Raw genomic sequence first — 21,487 nt, 5'->3', positions numbered from 1 at the left:
TTCCTTTGTACTCTCTCTATGTGTCTTCAGGCTCTGCCTTAGAGCAGTTGCCCAGTTAGTCATACCTAGTTTCTCTATATGTATATACACACATTTATGTGTACATATAATATATATATATACATATATGATTATTCTATGTCACAAGACTCCTTTGAGCTAATTAGAGTTAGTGTCTTTCCTTAGGAAGCACAACACAAATTCTAGAACAACCTAGCAGTACATCTATGAGCATTTTGCAGGTGAACAAATTCAATTTTAAAGAAGTGACGATTGTATTATCATACAACAAATCCAACAGATGAAGGCAGATGTGGCTCCTGACCCTCTATAACTGGAAGAATGGTATAGTTGAAAGAGAAATTGACTTGAATTTGAATCCTAGTTCAAAACTTTTATCAGTTATTATACAACACTTTGGTTGTATAAGCCTCAGTTCTTTATCTGTAAAATAAGTAACTGTACTTAGTTTATCCTTGCATATTTTTATAGGAATCAAATGAAAGCTCTTTGTAAACTATTTAGTATCATATTATTGATAATCTAATTATGAACTCTAAGATCCCTTACAGCTCTAAAATTCATTGATGTATGTTCTTTTAAGATTTGCACAGGGGTTTTTCAGGCCCCTAATGAACCATTTTCTTCTTGGGAATTTATCACCTTTCCTTAATCTTTTTGGTTTTAAATTTTTTCATTGTTTACAAGGGTTGTGTTTTTTTTTCAATGCATTGTTGCCCAAGACTAAAAGTCTCTGAAGGGCAAGGGTAGCATCTTTGAGTATTTTTTACAATTTTCCCAATGACTAGATAACAATAGTTTAAATTGTTGTAGTACCACATATTTTTGTACTTTCCTAATGACAATCAAATTATAGAGATAATATAAAGATTTTCACTTCCATTTTACAGATGAGAAAACTAAGGCCAAGAGAAATCAAGTTCTTTGGCCACTGTTGCATAAGTGGGATTCAAACCCAGAGTTCTTTCTACTGTATTACCCTAATCTTGACCATTTACTTTCTTTTATATTGTGTATTTATATATGTGTATATATGTGTATTTATATATGTGTATTTACATTGTGTATATTTATATATGTGTATTTTATATATGCGTATTTATATTGTGTTAGCCTGATTGACATTTGATAACTATAAATATAATGTTACCATCTCTGGCATAAAAGCACCATTTTACCAGTTTTATCATTTAGATCAACTGGAAAAATTATTAGACTACTCACTGGCCAACCCAGATGACAAGAAATGGAGGCAGAGTAGGTGGAATTCACTGTGTAAGTAGCTCTGTTTTATCAGAGCTTTGTTTGGCAAGGGAGTAAATAAATTTGGGGATTTTCTTTATTAATCTGGTCTTAAATTAAAATAAAGTGTTTGTGTGTTTTCTTAAAAAACTCAATCAAATTGCTTACCTTTTAATCTAAGATTGTTGTCTGCTCCCATCTTTTCTAGGACTCTAGTCCATTGACCTCTGGAAACGTATCTTCCCTTTGATGCTATCAGTATTATAGAACTAGGAAATAGAAAATGATTTAGCTGATATATTACTGTATTTTTAATTTTTTATTATTAAAATAACAATGAGATAAATTGACATGAACAGTCATAGAATTAGGAAAGAAAAGAAAGAAGGCATAATGAAATTATAAGCTTAACATTATTCTATGGGATCTGCATATGATCTCAGGAGAAACAACCTCATAATAACTCCCATGAACTCCCCCCATTCATCTGGCCATGAGACTACAAAATGACTCCATCAATACAGGGATTCCTTCATCCCCTTACCCTCTCCTCTTCTGGTTCTTTTTAAAATTGACCTCTAATCACATGTAGCACACAGATTGTAAAACTGATAATAATGCAGGTTGTGCCTTATGATCTCAGCCCCCTTTTACATAGGTTTCCATCAATACAAGGCCACATAATGAGTCAAAATCCAAATCTGATTCAGGATAGAGAGAAATAGGGAGAATAAAAGGAGAACAGAAAGAGCTGGAGGATTTTCATATAATCTGTTAGACTGTAAAGTGTAATAAGAGCTCTGTAGTTTGGTGTCTTTAATTATACTGCTCAGTGAATTTATCTAAAATCTTCCAAGTGCATCCAGCAAAAACAATAAGTAACAAGAGACCAGCAATAATTGGCCATTTATTTCTCCCATTTAAGGTCATCTTTTGAGTTCTCATAGTCTTTGAAGGAATCCAACTCCAGCCCAGATGCTTATTTCTCATATAATCTATGTTAGAAAAGAAATGAGTGAAATTTCCACTGACATTTCTCAGGGTTACAATTAACTGAAAAGGAATAAATGGAAAGGAGAAGAGCCCAGAAGGCTGGGGTGAATGGTTCAGCAGTGCATAATCCCATCCTTTGGCATGCTTTCTTGCCCCATAGGAGGAAGGGGTCCTTCTCTTTCACTCTAAGACTGATCATTTTAACATGGAGTCCCCCATACCTTTGTCAAATTTCTATGGAGAGTAGTATGTGTTTCATAATTCAATCATTTCCTTACAATCTGACTTTCATTACTACCACTCTAGTGAAACAGTTCTCACCATGGTCATCAATGGCTTCCTACCTACTAAACCTACAGAATTTTTGCATTTCTCATTCTTCTTTATCTTTTTTCCCAGCTTTTGACATGGTTAACTATTTCCTATTTTGGCCTCTTCTTATCCTTCTGTTTTCTACCACTTTTTCTTGCCCCATTCACTTGTTTTTCTGCCTCCTTCTACTCTCTAATTATAAGCGACTCATAAGGTTCCTTGATCCTCTTCTCTTCTCTGATCTCCAGATGCTTTCTTCCTCCATAACAATATTCACTTCCAGAGCTTCACCAATCACTTCCATGTAGAGGGTTCCCAAGTTTATCTCTTCATAGGTCTCTGATGGACGCTCCAATTCGATATCTCACCAGCACTTCAAATGCAATGCCTTTAAAATGTAACTCATTTCCTGCCTACTCAAACCTGCCCCTCCATTTAACTACTCCACCACAACTACCACATTCACCCCAAAATGAAACCTGGACTTCATCTTTGACTCTTCCCTCTCCCTAACTTTCTATATCCAGTCACAGAATCCTGTTGATTTTACTTGTGTAATATTCATTAATATACCTACTTGTCACTGCCTTAGTTCAGACCTTTGTTACTTCTCACTTGGACTCTTATAATAGCCTCCTAACTGTTTTTCTTATTCCCACAATCGCCCCTCAGAAATTCATACTTCATACCACTGCAAAGACACAAATCACAGCAATTCCCCACCAAAGAACTTCAGTAATTTCTCATTTCCAAAAAACAAATTCTTTACATTGACATTCAAAGTCTCCCATTGGTCTAGCCTATGCCTAGCTTCCTAGTTTTTCCTCTACTCTCCATTCCTTCTATTGTCCAGCTAAACTGACCAATAATTCTTCTCTGATTTTATTCTGTGTTCTCCCATTTCTGTGTATTTTCATGTATTTATATATGTTTATACTTGATCTTTGGAAGATATTCTATTCAATCTCCAGTTACCAATATCTTCCTTGCTTTAAACCCCAGCTCAGGTGCTATCTTTGCCATTAGTAGAACCTTTTTTCTAGTTCTCAGAGGATCTTCTCTCCTCATTCTTCCATCCCTCTCTGATTGCTTGTGTGCACTTTTATAATTTTAATGTATATTATTTTCATTTATATAGATATCTCATTCCTTCTCCTCTCACTAGAATATAAACTCTTGAGAGACTGTGTCCTATCTCTGAGACCTCAGGGAAAAAAAAGACTCTCCAAATGTTTGACATCCCTTTATTTCAGTGAAGCTTCCTGGATGTAACAGATACCTCCCTCCCTCTATTGTATTCCTCCTTCAATCTGAACTTCCTAAATCAGAAAATGAAACTTCTTAAAATGTTACTTTAAATGTTACATCACTCCTATTTTCAAAACTTAAGATGAGACTCAGTGCCTAAAAGTCCAAGTTCAAATTCCATAGTCTGTTATTCAAGGCTCTGCTTAATCGGCTCTAATCTGCTTTCCCATCTTTATCACTCATTATTTCCTTAATAGAAATTTCCTGGTCCACTAGATTAGTCTTGTATATTTGTCTCTAAGCCTTTGCTCATACCATCCCGCTGCCTAAAATTATTGCTTTCCCCCATCATCATTTCCCTCTTCTCTGCTTATCTTAATCCCACTTATCCTTCAAGGCTCAGCTCCAAGTTCATGTCCTTTGGGAGAACCTTCCCAGATTATCTCAGGCCCCAGAGATCTTTTCTTTCTTTGAGGTCTTATTGTCTGTGTCACTCAAATATTTTCTTGTGGAGGAGGTTTATGTGTATTTGTCATCAAATAGATTAAATAGCTTTTAGGGGTCAAGTGCTCAGTTATTATTTTGATGATCAGAAATAGTTGAGGTCATCAAAGTTTCCATTCAAAATCTTCAGGAACTGAGCAAACCAGATTGGTGGGTAAATGAATGAAAATTCGACATTCACTGCATCTAGCTGACCCCAGACCATATTTTATATGTTGTTCTGCCATCCACCAGGAAATCATTATTATCTCCTTACTAGAATGTAAAATCTGTGAGAAATATCTGTTTTAAGATTTGTATTCCTACTAACTTGCACAATGCCTAGAACATAGGAGGTATTAATAGATGACTCATTCATACAACCTCTTACTCCCTTTTATTATTATATATATACTATATATTATTATACACTCACATACAGATAATAGATAATTTTTGAGAGCCAGAATATCTCATGTGAATTAAATACAGTTCCCTAATGAGGCCTCACTAATAGAGAAAGATCACCTTCCTCTTCTGCAAAGAGGAGACAATTATACCATCACTCCTTCTTTGTAAATTCTTTGTTGCTTTCATGGATTCTTCTGGGATCACAGAACTGGAAAGGGGCTTAGAGATCATTATTAAAGTCCATTGCTTTCTTCTAACAGCTTGGGAAACTGAGGCCCACAGAAGTTAATTGATTTATCCAAAAGTTCAAATATGTATTAAAAAGTAGAACTGGCTTTTGAACCAGGCCTTTCAGTGTTCTTTCCTTGCACCTTAGTGCTAAATGCGAGTAGAATGGATCATAATATAGAGATAAAGCACAATAGTCTCAAATGATTAAAGTTTGTGTTTATATATTTCCTGTGGTCAGTGGGTTATAGCTCATTCTGGCTCTGCCGATTAGCTTTCACTTATTGATTTTGTGATTTCCTCTGGGCAAGTCAAACTCTCAGGGCCTCAATTTACTCATCTGTTAAATAAGGAAAATAATACTTGTATTATTTGCCACATAGAACAGAGAATAAACTGAAATGATGTATGCAAAGTGCTTTTTAACTCATAAATTGTTAAATAAATTTCAGACATTACTACTACTGTTTCTACAACTACTATTACAATTACTACTATTGTCTTCTGAGTTGATGTTAATAAAACATCTGAACTCTCCCTTAAGGGAAAGAGACCAAAAGAGGCCAATGGAAGGGAAAATTTCCAAGATTTAAAAAGGAGAACTTTGAGGCTGAGTTTCTCAGAAGGGCTAAAATAAACAATAAGAACATTCTAGCTAATCCCATCTCTGGCTAGATTAGAGTTACCCTAAATATAAGACCTTTGTTCTTTGTAAAGAGCATCCATTCCTATCCTTGTGTGATTTGTTTTGTTAATTTTCATAGAAAAATCCTTTGGAAAATTTCATTCTTCTCCTGATACAGCTAATGGTGAACCAGAGTCCAGCCCTACCTAGGCCAAGAGAAGCATTTCAGGATGCTTCAAAGCTGGCTAAAGTGGTGTTAATGGCCATAATGTTTTCTGGAAAGGAAAACAGGTAGCTGTGGCTAACTATAGAGAGCAATAATATTAGGGTCAGTGAATGCCCATCTCTCTATCAAAGGTTTTTTTGCCCAAGGGTACTATCAACCATGTGCTTCAAGGAGAGATGCTTTTAGGACTTTTCTTATATCTTTCTATGTTACATATTATATTAATGCATGTTAAATACAGGCTGAAGGGAGAAACTTAGGTTCTGTATCTCATAAACTCTCTCTGAGGGGCAGAGGGTTAGAGTTATGAGTTGGACTGGATGGTCTGTGAATTCTCTTTCAGCTCAGAGAATCTGGAATTGATGCTGCCATTTTGAATAATGGGAAACTGAGGCACAAAGAGGCTGAAGAGTCAGAAACTAATATGCTGGCATCTTATAAAAGGAAAATTCCCTTTGGTTGCTCAACAATAACTCTGGATTTGGACTGTTATTCCTGAGAGGGATTTCCTCATGCATTTCACTTTTATTTTTAATAAAAGAAGAAGGAGAAAAAAATGCTTCTTTTCCCCTTGGCTAAGCCTTTCCCATCAGGGAAACTTTTAAAAGAAACAATAACTGCTACATAACTGCAGATGGAGACTTTTGGGAAGTTTGCATAGTCAACTTGATTAGATTATAGGACCAGGGGCCTGGTTCTGGTCCAGGGAAACTGTAATACTCTTTTCTCTCCCTTTCTCCCCACCCCCCAAGCACATCCAAGCACTAGAGCGGACACTCCCTCTTCCTGACAGGCCCTAATTGCCTAACATTTGCCTGCCCCATAAAAATGGCATCTCTCCATCCCTCTGCTCCACTTCAATATGAACATAGCCAGCGGCCAGGAAGAAGGAAGAGGATCCTGGGAAGGCGCCAGAGCAGGGCTAAAGAAACAGGAGGGGTGCTGCTCTTGGGGTGGGAGGATATGGGTGGTGGGATGGACCGTCTCATGGTTCTGATCCGAATGATTTGGCAAAGGGGACAAAGATGGGAATGGAAGGGTGTAAAGTGGGGTAACTGTGTGACCTTAACACTCAGCTTGCCAGCACTGAATTTCACATAGAATAATAGGTTAGAGCAGTTTCTCTTTCTGAGACCTCCAGCTTCACAAACACTTCTTCCTAGAATAGCAAACTTCCCCTTTCCCTTTTATACAGTAAGGGCCTAATGTGGTTCTCACCCAAGGCCTCATTATAATAATGATAATAATAATAATAATAATAATAAAAATAATAATAATAATAGCAGCTCACATTTTAATAGTGCCTGCTATGTGCTAAGTGCTTTAAAACTATTATCTCAATTCATCCTTATAAGAACCATGGGAGTTAGAAGCTATTATTATCCCTATTTTACAGATGAGGAAATTGAGTCAGGCAGAGGTTTAATAGCTTTCCCAGTCACACAATAAATATCAAGCCAGAGCTGAACTCAGGTTTTCCACATTCCTCATCATACATTATCTACTGAGCTTTCTAGCTACTACTGATTTAAAGACCTAAGGGTTTGGGTAGATTTTGTCTCCATAGTCACTTATCCAAGTAATCTTTAGGATCAGTGTTTTATTCTTAATTCAAGCCTCACATTTTCAGGATAATTTGCAAAAACTGAGTAGATCCCATGATGTAGAATCAGACTTAGGAAATATCCTGATTTAATATTTGAAGGAGGGCTTTTTAAGGCACTATTCTGAGATACTCCAGTGTTCAAGAAGCTATAATAACTCCCCATTGCCCTCAAGATATTATGCTAACTGCTTTGTTGGGCATTTTAAATCCTTCATTGTCAGGTTTTAGCTTATTTTACCAGAATGATGTTATGCTACCCTTCTGTCCATCATACTTCATTCACCTTGACCAACTTAATCTTTGTACAGGGCATTTTACTTCCTGCCTTTCTATTCTTACTAAGGTCTTTTCACCCTAGAATAGTTTCTATCACAATAGCTCCTTTTTCCATTGGCAGGTTTCTTCCAGAGCCTCCATTTTGGAATGGGACCAGGGCAGACCAACCATCACAGTTTCTGACTTTCTGGCCTCTGCCACCATGATTCTCAGCTACTGGAAGTACCTGGAATTTCCCCCAGAACCTAGGACCTCCTCACCTGAGAATATCAATCTAATTCTGTAAGACTTCTAGCTATGGAATAATTGCAGGTGCCCTTCTCATTATTGAGTTCATCCTGGAAACTCCATTTTGGGGAGATTTCTAGACCAGCCAAACTTTATTTCCCTTCTGAATTTGCTTCTGATTTTCTGACTTTGACAGCATGCTGTTGCATGGTCCTGTTCCCCTTATAGGTGTGTGTGTGTGTGTGTGTGTGTGTGTGTGTGTGTGTGTATGCTCATGTGTTATTTTTCCTTATTGAATGTAAACTCTTTGAAGACAGGGACTATTTTTCTTTTTGCTTGTATTTGTATCATGAGATTTTAATATAGTGCCTGACACTCAGTAAGTGCTTAATAAATGCTTGTTGACTTGCCTTTCTCATACTTTTGCCCAGGCTATCCTAAATGCCTGTAATGCTCTACCCTTCCCATCTCTAATTCTTGAAACCCTTCTCTCTTCAAGAATTAGATCAAGTACCATCATCTTAAGAAATCCTTCTTTGTCATTAGTGTTCCTCCCTCTTCCCAATTAATGTGCATGTATTTTGTGTATTGGGAATATACTTATCTGACAGTATCTATCCCCTTAGTAGAAAAAAGATCTTTGTGGGTAAGATAGTTTCATTTTTGCAGTTGTATGCCAAGTGCCCACCTCAGCACCAGGTTTAAATGATTGGCTGATTCTCACTCACAGCACGTGGCCCATTTTGCTATAGGCTAACCTATGTTTAGTGTTTCTGAAGTCAACCCATGGTTTAAAATTTAAGGTAATCAGTGCACAAATAAGAATCCAAGCCAGAATATAGAGAACTCCTAAATAAATATCCCAAGTTTAGACTAAAGGGAATAGTTTGGTGACGAAAGAGTAGAGTGGGTAAGCTCTGTGGTACTCTAAATAATATTCTAGGGTAATGGGCAGGGCTTTGCAATATCAAGTACAATCCACAAAGTAGTTGAAGTTCATGAAACAGGCCATTCTAACTTACTTGTTAGGTAGAGCATCCACATAATTGTGGATCTGTACTGGAATTCCTTGCAGAATGGTGTTCCTGAAGGTAACACGGCCCAAAATTTTCCCTTGGTTCCCATCAATCACAACCATTTGGATGCCCTCTTCAGAGAGAGAAAACTTTTTACCATCAACCTGCAGATCAAAGACAATAAAGCATGTTGGGTTGAAGAATTGTGACAATTTAAGCCCATATGTTCACCTGTACGAGGTTTCTCCCATGTGCATTCATGTCACCTTGAGATCAACTTAGAATGTATGAAATCTTACAGCATCACTTCAAAGACAGTTTGCTCTTTTATTTTATATTCATGTCACCCTTAATGCATCTAATCTTGTCTGACCTAGCAAGCAAATCAGGAATGGACTTGGTAATTAATTTTATGCAAGATTGCCTGGGAACACTGAGTGCCATAATTATAGGTTGAACTAGATAGTCTATGAAGTTACTTTCAGCTCTGAAATTCTGTGATTCTATTATAACCTATCTCTATTGGCAGTTTATCTGTTGGCAATTTAGTCACCACGTGCAATCAATCCTTCTCTCAGAAAGTTTCTTCATATATAAGATGAGGCTAATAATACCAGAATTATCTATTGAGCAGGGCTGCATGGGATGTTCAAGGAAGACTAGCACCTCTGGTGTGAGACCCCAACCCCCCCAGCCCTTTTCAAGGCTATTTATCCGTGTTTGGTGCCCATCTGGTTCAGCCAGCTCTTACCTTTAGCTCCAAAAAGCTATAGCCCTCAAAGTAAAACTGTCTCAGCAGGGAGACTAAATCAGGTTGAGGGTAACCAACAGGCCTCATACTCATGGGTGAGTTAGAGAAAGTCTGTACCAAGGATGTGAAGACTTTCCCTGAATGGATGAGAACAATCTGTTCCAGTGGCCATAAGGTGGCTGAAGGAGGTATTGTGGAGTGCTTAAAGCTTGGTTAGATCCCAAGGTCATTACTGCATTCTGGGCCATCACTAATCATTCTGATTTTTGTTTTATTGCTGGACTTTGGGGATTAGGGAAGAGAAAGTAGGGTTGATGACTTTACACAATTCTGCCTCACTTAAATCCAATTCATAAACAAGTCAAGAAATCACCCTGTGATGTCATTGGTCTTCAAAAACAGAGACAAACCCATTTGGCAGGATTTTTGTGAGATTTAAAGGAGATAATGTAAATAGCTTTCCAAAGAGAGAGAGCTTTGCCAATTTTAAACCATTAGATACAACACTAGATCATTTATTTATTATTTTTATTCTTGTAACCTCATTCTAATTAATTTTTTCAATAGCATTCAGATATAAGCAGTCTTATGACAAGTTACTATCCTACTATAATTATAACTAGCTTTTAGGGTCTGCTTTAAGATTTTTTAAAAGCACTTTAGAAATATTATTTCTTTTTATCCTCAAGACAACCCTGGAATTATTATTATTATTATCCCAATTTTACAGACGAGGAAACTGAAGCAGAGTGACTTGCTCATATAGCTAAAAAGCCATCTGATGTTGTGTTTGAATTCAAGTCTTCTTGATTCTACTATCAGGAATAAATCCACTGTGCTATCTAGTTTACATTTAATGTTCTGCAAACTAATGAATTAGTAAACTGGCTGCTTTTTAGAACTGAAAAACTTATAAACATATAGAATAATCTTTTGTAAGTTCATTAAAAGTATTTTGGACTCAACTAAGAACAGGATAATGTTATAATATGTATTTCATCTTCTGGCTTTTACTAGGTCTCCATATTTTTTTTCATTCTATCAAGTTTGGAAATGATTAATATTGATTATGACAATAACAACAAGGAACTATCTTAAATTTTTTTGATCATTGTTATATTCAGGATACTGTGAATAACAATTTTGTCTATGAAAATGCCTGAGTTTTGGTATAATTTATTTGATGCATTTTCAAGGATAATTCAGGATCTGTATTGTCATATAGCCATTGGTCATCTGTCAGTATATGAACAAGTTTATTGTTTTGATTTATTATTATAGTTATGATGACTTGTGATTTCATTGATGGAGATAACTTAGCATGTTGAATTCAAAGACAGAGAAATAAGTTCCACTTGGCCCTGCCAAGTGACATTGGACAAATCCTTTAGTTGACTTCAGTTGTCTCATCTGTAAAATGAGGGGTTTGGATTGGATGGCTTTTAATATCCCTTTCAATCTGAAATCATCTGATTGTTACTATTATTTATAATTTATGTGGAATTAATCAGGACATAGTTATAAGTTACTTACTTCAATATAGGCAAAATCATTCAGAAGATGGAAGAATCTGCTTTTAGAAGTTTCTATCTTTACCTCCAGAAAGTGGTCCTTTGTTTTCTAGAAAACAAAATAAAACAAAACATAATATCTATATCTACACACACACACACACACACACACACACACACATATATATATATATATATATATATATATATACATATATGTATGTATTAGGATGAAGTTGACATAATCTGACATTTGGTAAGTCCCACTCTCTGGAACTGTGAACTATGATATGAGTTCTGTTAGACTTACCAGTGGCTATGAGATACATCTTATAAGGTTAAGTAGATTTAAGGGGTTTATTAGCAACGACATAGAGATTAAAGTGATTCACAGATTCACTGAAGAAGGAAGGTCATGCTGAATTATGTTTTCTGTCCCTTACCAGCTGAGCACCAAGAAGTTTCTTTGGCATTGGTACATCCACGACAGCTTTCTCAGAATATTTTGGATAAGCTCTGGCTTCACAATCACTGATTGCAGAGTTGCTTGGGATCAATGCTTTAATCTTGATTCTCTCACAGCCTCTCACAGAGCAAAAGGCAAACTTCTCTCTCTCATTCTGAGCTTTCAGTTTCAGGAAAAGCAGCCTGAAGAAAGCAAGTAGAGTTGGGACATTTTACATTGAAATTCAGATACTAGAAAGCACAGATGTTAGCTACAGATGAGTAAGTCCAGTTTGGACCCAATTCACTTGAATGATTCAACAAATTTCGATGAACCCTCAAAGCTGCATCATTTCCTGTGTTCCCTGAAATCTTTATAGAAGTCACTGTCTGGTCTACCCTACAAATAAAGAGGACTCAGTTATCCACTGTTTATAGTGCCCCAGTTCCTGTACAGTTAATTTGATGAATTCTCAAGGGTCTTTCCAGGGTTTGTTATATAGAAATTTATAATCTTGTCAGTATAGGAAGAATATTAAGTTTGTTGTAATTTTTATGAAGATGTTTAGGCTTGTGATGTCACTGATCTGAACTGAACTATTTGAACCACAGCAGAATTTCATCACATAATCTCTCCTGTGAAAAGCAGTATGGCACAGTTAATCGAGAGGCAGGAAGGCTTGAACAAATGCTTTAAGAAATATGTTTTCTGGAGATCTTCAAACACACTTATATTTCTGGTGTTCTGTCCTGTTTCTTAATTACCTGTTTTACTGAATAAGCTGACATTAAGGCAGCAAATAAAGGAAGGATGTTATTAAGGAAAAGTGTGGTTCCATGGTGCAATCAACCCTAAAATTTTCTTGCTCTGTTTATTATTTACTTTCAATTTGGATTCAAATGGTATCAGAGGTTTTAAATGATGTTGGAGAAGTTCATGAAGGATTCAGCAGTACTAAAAATTTATTTTCTGGATGGGATGGGATATACAAAAGGTGGCAGCATCTTATGCTAATCTAGCTAATAGCTGTTCCTACAACCTAAAATGGTGGGGCTGATTTTTCCTAATTTTCACTCCAGGAAACCTAATAATTCATTTTGTACAACTCAGCTGGCACAATTGGGAGGTATTTGAAAACAATGACAATGCTTTTATTTCTGTAGTACAGCTTTTTGCTTTGACATAAAAGAGGGATAATCCTGACCTAAGGTCATGAAAACCAGTGATTTTCTTTAAAAAAAAAAAAAAGGAACATAAGGTACCAGACTTGAGGAACCAAAAATCCAATTACTTGGTGACCCATACATGACTCCAAGAAATCATAAACAAGTCAAAGATTACCAGCAAGGCTCTATCTCTCCTTATATAGAAAAGAACAGTGATAAAAGGATGTTTGGCTGTATTTTCTAAAAGGATAAAGGAGTCAAAATTCAAACTCCACTTTTTATCCAGAGACTTTGAATATTCCCAAATAATCTAATGATGTGATTAAAGAAAAAAATGTCACATACTTGAGGAAGGGTCAATACATTCCCATGATTGGGATACTCTTGAGTAGACAAGAGTCTACTCTTGGGGCTGGAGAGGTAAGGATCAAATTGGAGGAGAAAAAAGCTTAAACTGAAGATCTAAATTGAGTTCATACCAGTTTATATTATGCAATTGGATGTAATTCAATTCAACTAAATTTAGTAAGCATTTTAAAAGTTCTTACTTTTTTTTTGGCTGAGACAGTTGGGGCTAAGTGACTCGCCCAGGGTCACATAGCTAGGAAATATCAAGTATCTGAGATCACATTTGAACTCAAGTCCTCCTGACTTCAGGGCTAGTGCTCTATCCACTGCACCATCTAGATACCCCCAAAGTTCTTACTTTTGCCTGGGATTTTGCTAGATGATGAGAATTTGAGAAAGAAGGACCCAGTTGCTGCCTTTAGGGAGGCCACTTTTTATTAAATGTGCAGAAATACCAATTTGAAAGGCAGAGACTCAGAGTTAGGAGAATTGATATAAATTTGGAAGTCAAAATAAGACAGTATCAGGGAGATGTAGTAAAGGTAGTATTGACTACAAACTAGCAAGTCTTTTTCCTGAGGCCAGTCAGTAGGACTAAACAATATTTACAGGTGATATACGCAGGGCTAAGTCTTAGGTAGGAACATAGACCCAGAGGGGACCTCAGAGACTCATCCAGTTTATAGTTGAGAAGACTGAAGCCTAGGGAACTTAAGTGACTTCAACAGGGTCAAAAGTAACTGTCAGGGAAAGAATTTGTACCTAGGTCCTCTGACTCCAAAATTTTTGTTGTGTTGAGTTGTTCTAGTCATATCCAACTCTTCATGACCTCATTTGGGGCTGTCTTAGTAAAGATACTGGAATGATTTGACATTTCCTCCCCCAGCTCATTTTACAGATGAGGCAACTGAAGCAAACAGGGTTAAGTGACTTGGCCAGCGTAACACAGCTAGTTAGTGTCTTAGTTCATTACTCCAGACCTGATGCTCTATCTACTGTACCACCTAGCTTTCCAAACTCAAAAATTAGTGATGAAGAAAAATAATATAAGAATACAAAAAAGGGGAGAGGAGGAGAGAACAAATCAAAGAGAGAGGGTAGGAGGGAAGGAGGGGGAAAAAGGAAGAAGAGTGAGAGAATAGGGAAAAGGCTCATGGTGGCAACATAAAATTTTACAGCCTTTTAAAAGAGTATTATACCCTTGAGTGTAGGGATTATGTGACTGTAATCACTACTTCTGGGGAGGCTAAAGTTGAGGATCATTTGATTGTAGGAGTTCTGAGCTACAGTAGTACTAAAACCAATCAGGTTTCTGTACTAAATCCATTATCAATATAGTGACTCTCTAGGAGGAAGGGAGCAACCAGTTGTATACAGAGGGGTACATCAGACCCAGTCAGAAACAAAGCTTTTGTGGATTAATAGTGGGATCAGGCCACAAATTGTATTTCCAATTTGGATGAGAGGGAGACAAAGTCTCAAAAAAGGGGGTACCAAGAGTTCTTCTGTTCCCTCATTCCACCAATGAAGTTGGTTGTCATTAAGTTATCATAGAATTTAAGATGCAGAAAATATAATTTTGCCCTTAACACTCATGAGAAATTAATGAGCATTCTACAGAGATGTTGAGCAATGGGTAGGTCACTTTTTTTAGGCTTTTCTTGCATATCGTCTGATTAGGTTATAAAAGATGAATATAATAAAAATAACAACAATAACAATGACAATGATAATAGCTCTCTTTCTCCTCTCCTCTCCCTCTCTTACTCTCCCCAACTCCCTTCTTCTTCTTCTCTCTCTGTCTCTCTGTCTGTCTGTCTCTCTATCTCTCTCTGTGTGTATCTCTGTCTCTTACCCTCTATCCCTCTGTATCTCTGTCTCTCTTTGTGTGTGTGTATCTCTCTTTGTGTGTCTGTCTCTTCTTCCTCTATCCCTCTGTATCTCTGTCTCTGTCTCTGTCTTTTTATCTTCTCTGGAATGGATGGCTTCCTGATATGGCTGAATAAATATGTAACAATTTGCATACATAGTTTCTGTTAGATTTTAGCTAGACACCTTTTCTATCCTAACAACTGAAGTTTAATCTAGTCTCATCTTTAATCTTTAATCTATCAGAGATTTACTTCTATACCTCAAACATCCATTAAAGCCATCTATCTTCTATTTAATAAGTTATTTAAATAGTCACCTGAGGCTGAGAGAGGTTGAATAACTTGCCCATGGCCACCCAGTTATGGAGGCAGAATTTAAACCCAAGCCTTCCTGTCTCTAATGCTAGCATTGTATCCATCACTACCCTAGAGTTTTTGATATTTATCTTCCAAAGGGCACATTATGCTTTCATTCACACATATGAATTCCCACTGATGTCAAGAAGAAAATAGAAATCAGGACCACAAGAAAAAATATCTTTGTATTTCAAAGGATTTAAGATAGATGATAGTAGTATAATTTTGTTTTCATCACTCCTACAAAAATTGTAGCCCCTCACTTCATTCTAGTTTAACACCAAATAAACCTTTCTATTTCATTTTTCCCCTTTTTGGAGTCAGTGGGCAAAATGGAGGGACTCATTATTGATAGCCAGAAATAAAAGGTTGGTCCAGGTAACTATTTATATCCATTCATATCCATTTTAGTTTTATGGCTCCAAGGAACCCAGTGAACTATGGATGACATCATCACACATACAACTAGAGAGTATTTTTTACCCTGTGTCTTCATCCCAGTAATAGTGATTCCTGCCAGGATAGCTCTGTTCCACTTTTTCCATCTGCATGGTCCTCACAAAGGTGCCTGTCTTAGAGGTTCGCTTCAAGAGGCGGTTATGGACGTCTGAGAGAAGGGAAAACGTTGTATTTTTGGGATAGCAAAATCCAACTCGGATCCAGTCACCCCTAAAGTAGAAAAAAGGGTTCAAATAAGAATCATGCGATTGAACCTCCTGAGTATCTTACAAAAAATTCTAAATGTAGAGTTTGTGGGTAATACATAGGGTGTACCAAAAGTCTTAGTGGAGGTTTAAACTACTAAATGTCAAGCTGTTGTTTTTCAGCCATTTCAGTTATGTCTGACTTTTCATGACCCCATTTGGGGTTTTCTTGGCCAAGATACTGGTGTGGTTTGCTATTTCCTTCTCCAGCTCATTTTACAGGTGAGGAAACTGAGGTAAATGGGATTATATGACTTTCTCAGAGTCATACTGCTGGCGCCTGCGGCCAGATTTTAACTCAGGTTTTCCTGACTCCACAGCTTAAAACCTCACTAAGACTTTTGAGGTGTCCTATATAAACTACCAGTAGTTCAAAAGGATAGCAAAGATTCATGTTTCAATCCATTTTGCCAGCTGTGCATCATCTCAGCTGTCTGTCCTGGTCCTTGAGAGACAAAGAATTGTATGTGGTGGTGTCTTGGGCATAATTATAACCCACGCCCAATAATTCCCTATGAAATGTAATTTTTGTCTTGGTTGATTTAAAATTTTAATTTGTACTTAGAAATAACTCCGAGACAAGTTGCGAGTGGGCATATTGGACACAATCAGCCAAACTGTTAAGAAGAGGCATAAGAGGTGAAAAAGACAAAAGTCTTAAAAATGGAATGAGCTAATCACAGAGCAATGGTGAGAGGTCACAGATGAACATTACAAGGGTTGTTCCAGAATTTGTGAGATGTCAAAATACCTAGAGGAAGGCCTTCAGTACATTGGGTAAATCTTTCACAGAGAGTTATGGAAGGACATGGACAAATAGGGCAGAGAATGAGGAGGTTGAGTGTAATTTACGCTTGTGGAAGAAAAGCATGAAACCCATGAAATCCCAGATTCATCAAAGTGATGACTCAATCCAAGTGCTTTTAAGGTGAGCTGTGGGAGAACCTTTAATCACTGGAGCAAGATGAGTGATCAGTTTTCACGGACTAGCTCATGGGGGAGATAAGTCCAAATGAGGATGCATCAGGAGATCCTGCCCTCAGTGAGATTTGGGAAAATTGTCAATCATTAACCTAAGGCTCACATCTCATTTAAATCCAAAGCACCAGTATTCACTTACTTATTGAAGTTGATGAGCCAGATGGTTAATTCTGCGGGTGCCGTCTGATTCCAGTGGATGGTATAGCCCTTCTTCAAGGTGATGACTGGTTGGTATTGCTGGTAATGGGTGCTTTTTGTTAAAGCCCCCTCTAGGTGAAGAGGATGGTCATGGTAGTCATTTTTGATGATTTTCATTCCAAGGTTATTGGTTTTATAGGCCTGGATGTAGATCTTTTTTAAAAACACATACAGACACACAATCAAACACACAAGAGAAATTGTCAGGATTTACTCTAAAAGCTTCTGGTTATCATCTACATATATTCTTTGCTTTCACCCAAGTGTTCTCTTAGAAACCAAAGGCAAAAAGGTCAAATCAGAGGCATCTGCTCCTCCTTTTGAAAGTAACCAAAGCTTTCTCTGGTTTACAGGATAGCTGTGATATGCCATCCATCTTTAGCTTTGTGTGTATCCTGGAGAACAGAGTACTTGGTTCAGGAGCCATCAGTGAGACGCCAGGAGTCTGTTTAACATTCAATGTATATGTTTTGAAAAGGCAAGTCAGACCCCTTTTAAAATTCCATTTGCCTTTGCCCAAGAGGAGGTTCCACATTCTAATCCCTTTTTAGGTCATTAGCATCCAGCATGAGTGGACACCTTATGAAGTTGTCTTCAAGAGAAATAACTAAGAGCAAAGCTTAGTCATTAGACCCAACAAGGATATTCTAAAGACAATACAAAAAACAGAAGGCCTAAGGAATAACATTTCTTTGCATTCAGGCAGAGGGGCTGGCATGCCTACTAGAGAAGAGCCTCTGTACCCTAACAAGTGGATGACATTCTTTACCAGAATTACTATTCTATAATCCATTAGTGACAAACTGGAGACAGGAGGAGAGCAAGTACAGCCAGTCCTTTACAGAAGATTCTGAGTCTTTGAGCTACAGGATCCATGTGATATCAAAAATAGGGAGACAAGATAGGAGCTTCTAGCTGGTATGTGAACTGATCAATATATGACACAGCAGGTAAAGATACTCAATAAGGATTGAATGAAATAATACTTATAAAGTGCTCAGCATAATACCTGGAACTAAGTAGGCACTTTAAAATGCTTTCTCCTCTTTTCTCCCTTCAATAAATATTTGTCGAATTGAATTGAATAGATTATAACTTTCTCAGGCACATATGTACTAAAGATATATGGTAAGTTCTGGATTTGTGACTAGGGAATTCCCTAGATAAAGAAACTCTACCTATGCAAATCATAGCAACTTAAGGTGTTGGAGAGTTACATAGAGCACTGAGTTTAAGTGACTTGCCAAGGGCCAACATGTGTTAGAAGCAGGACTTGAACTCAGGTCTTGGTTTAGGCTCCTTTTCTATTCACTGCACCATGTTGGAGCAGCTGGGTAGCTTAGTGGGTAGAGTACAAGGTCTAGAATCAGGAAGTCTCATCTTGCTGAATTCCAATCTGGCCTCTAGTTGTGGGACTCTGGACAAGTCACTTAACCCTATTTGACCTGTTTTTAAAACTTGTTTCCCAATTTGTAAAATGAGCTGGAGAAAGGGATGTCAAATAACTCCAATATCTTCACCAAGAAAACTCCAAATGGAATCATAAAGAGTTGGACAAAACTGAAAAACAATATGCCACGTTGCTTTTCAGCGAGGAGATAATAGTGCCTTATATTCTAGGCAGTAATAAAAATGCCTAATGTGATCGAATTATCTGATCCCCACAAAGCCCTCATAAGACAGGTAGGATAAATATTGTTATCCATATTTTGCATATGAGAGAACTGGGGACAGAGAAATGAAATCACTCCCCTAAAATGGTCCAGTAAAGTGGCAGAGGAAGGATTCCAGGTCTCTTGGTTCCAAATTCACTGGCCCTTCATTTTATAAACACTTAATGGACATTTATTCCTCGAATAGGCAGGCTTAATGAATCAGTGGAGGAATGCTTCTATCTGTTACTTAAATAGTCAAAATTCTAAAATCAAAACTCAAGAGAAAAATGAGAAATTTTTCTTGGAGTCCCCATATACATAAGAATTTGATAGTTCGATTAGTGAACTTTTAAAATTCCTTCCAGTTCTAGAATTTTATAATAGTCTATCAATATCCTATCTGGCACATCTAGTAAAAACACACCTGTTATAGTTGATGGAAACATCCAGAAGTTCTCAGTGCTGTTAATCTTTCATTATTTCTTATAGCACAAGGCTGTTAATTTGTGGTGCTGAACTATGCCTATTTATTAAATGGGGGGGGGATGTTAAATTAGGGGTAAGTGGGAAAGACAGAAAATAAATGCTTGTTTATTGTAAAATAAAATAAAATAGATAAATAAGATTTTTTAAAAAGCACTATTACAGGACTCAAATTTCATAAGTGATCTGTGGTAGGTTAGTCATTTTATATCTAACTATATAAGCCACTGGGCAACTATGCTCAGTGGATAGCGCACTGGACCTGAAGTCAGAAAGACCTCTTTTCCTGAGTTCAAATCCAGCCCTAGACACTTATTAGTTGTGCAACCCAGAGCAAATCACTTCATCTTGTTTGCCTCAGTTTCCTTATCTGTAAAATAAATCAAAGAGAGAGAAGGCAAACCATTCCAGTATCTTTGCCAAGAAAACCTCAACTGGGATCCTATAGAGGTAGACACAACTAAAATGACTCAATAACAAAAGCAACAGCATAAGCCATAGCATCAGAGCTTAAATTAGGAATGAAAATTCAGAATTTGTCACTAAATGATACCATCTTTCACCTACACAAGATCATTGCTATGACTCATGAAGAGGAATGGTTAAGTCGGTTCAGTAGCAATGTCAGAAGAAAAGAGCTAAACTCTGAATCCTCACCCTCCATTCACTAAGTATAAACAAAAGAGGATTTCTTAAGCAAAGAATTTCCTAGAGTATTTGTAGTATGTGCCTGCTACGTTGGAAAGGTTTCTGGAATAAAGGGAGGACCTTCAATTGGTTACAAGCAGCCAGAGTAATTTTGGAGAGTTCTCTGGGAAGGCTGAGAAGTGAAGTGCATTGGTCAGAACCACAAAGTTAGTGTATGTTAGAAACTTGGTATCACACACACACTTTAGGTACAGTAATTTACCTAAAACAAGCACTATAGAAATGTGGGCTAGTGTGTATGTTTTGAGGTAAAGGGAATTGCATCATCGAGCAATGGGGTGGGATATTTGTTGAGAACAACTTTTTGTGGATAAGTACAACTAATACTAAGGGAGACATTTTGACTAGGATTGCTGAGAAAATGAGAAGGTTGAAATGAGCTCCTGAAGAAAAGACAATTTTAGGCAGAGGAAGGACAATTCTAGCTTTAAATAGTGTTTCAGAATCTATAAAGCACACATGTATATATATATATATATATATGTAGATGTAGATCCATTGTTATTCCCATGTTACAGATGAGGAAGTAGTAAAAAGAACACTAGTTCTGGAGATGTTTTGAATTCTGCTTCTGATACTACTGGGATAAAATAATGTTACATAAGCTCAATGGGCCTCAGTTTCTTTACCCATAAAATTAAAAGTTCATACTAGATAGCTCTGAAGTCCTTTCTATCTCTAAATTTATGATCCTCCTACTTAGCCTGTGTCACATCAATAGGAGATATCACTAGTTAAGCTAGTGACATTTTAACAAGGTATTCAGTTAAATGAAGGAGATGAAATGGCTGAGTTCCAAGGGTTTTTTCTGCTCAGAATCCCATGATTTGCAATAATCCTTCAGGTTAAAAAGAAGTCCACAGATTAATGTGTATTTTCTGATTGAATTTTTTGAAGGAGATGATGTTTGAATAGGACCTGTGAAAAAGAGCTCAACAGCATCAGATCGTTGATAATTCTGAGTTAAAAGCTAATTGTAACTGAAAAGAATATCTATACCCTAGCTATGTTAATAAAAAAATCCTTTAGTTGAAGGAAAAATACAAAGTGGCATAGATGACCCTCTGGATCTTTCTTAATACCTCTCAAGAAAGTGTAGGGGGAGAAGCAAGATGGGAAAGACTGACAGGGAGCCAGTGGTGTTGTCTTCCAACAACATCCTTTCCCCCCTGGAAATATCCATGTACTTTCAGAAAGGACTCACTGCAACATGGAGCAACACTCTATCCTTCTTGGAAAGGCCTGCAGGCCACAGGAGGGGAGATAAGGTAGTAGCCACCCTTTTCAATTATCCAAAGTAACTCAATAGCCAGCTAAACTGAAGACTACAACTCTAATATCAAACACATCCTCACAAATAGTGAGGCTCAAATTGTCTTTTGTGAGCCCAGATA

At 37.0% G+C, this 21,487-nt stretch overlaps 1 protein-coding gene across 1 annotated transcript in view; it reads right to left on the bottom strand.

Annotated features, from left to right (window-relative positions):
* Window positions 1–21,487, bottom strand: part of CEMIP (cell migration inducing hyaluronidase 1) — a 112,257-nt gene that overhangs the window by 3,298 nt on the left and 87,472 nt on the right. Inside the window, exons 22-27 of the mRNA XM_012542064.2 lie at window positions 17,189–17,400; window positions 15,848–16,033; window positions 11,621–11,825; window positions 11,200–11,286; window positions 8,922–9,079; window positions 1,432–1,532 (exon numbers count right to left, since the gene is read on the bottom strand). Of these exons, the coding sequence (XP_012397518.1) occupies window positions 1,432–1,532; window positions 8,922–9,079; window positions 11,200–11,286; window positions 11,621–11,825; window positions 15,848–16,033; window positions 17,189–17,400 (949 nt within the window). The remainder of the gene's footprint in view (window positions 1–1,431; window positions 1,533–8,921; window positions 9,080–11,199; window positions 11,287–11,620; window positions 11,826–15,847; window positions 16,034–17,188; window positions 17,401–21,487) is intronic.

The sequence above is a fragment of the Sarcophilus harrisii genome, chromosome 2 (genome assembly GCF_902635505.1).
Source record: "Sarcophilus harrisii chromosome 2, mSarHar1.11, whole genome shotgun sequence".
Lineage (NCBI taxonomy): Eukaryota > Metazoa > Chordata > Mammalia > Dasyuromorphia > Dasyuridae > Sarcophilus > Sarcophilus harrisii.
Note: the sequence above shows the minus strand (reverse complement) of the source record. Positions and strands in the feature narration are given on the sequence as shown.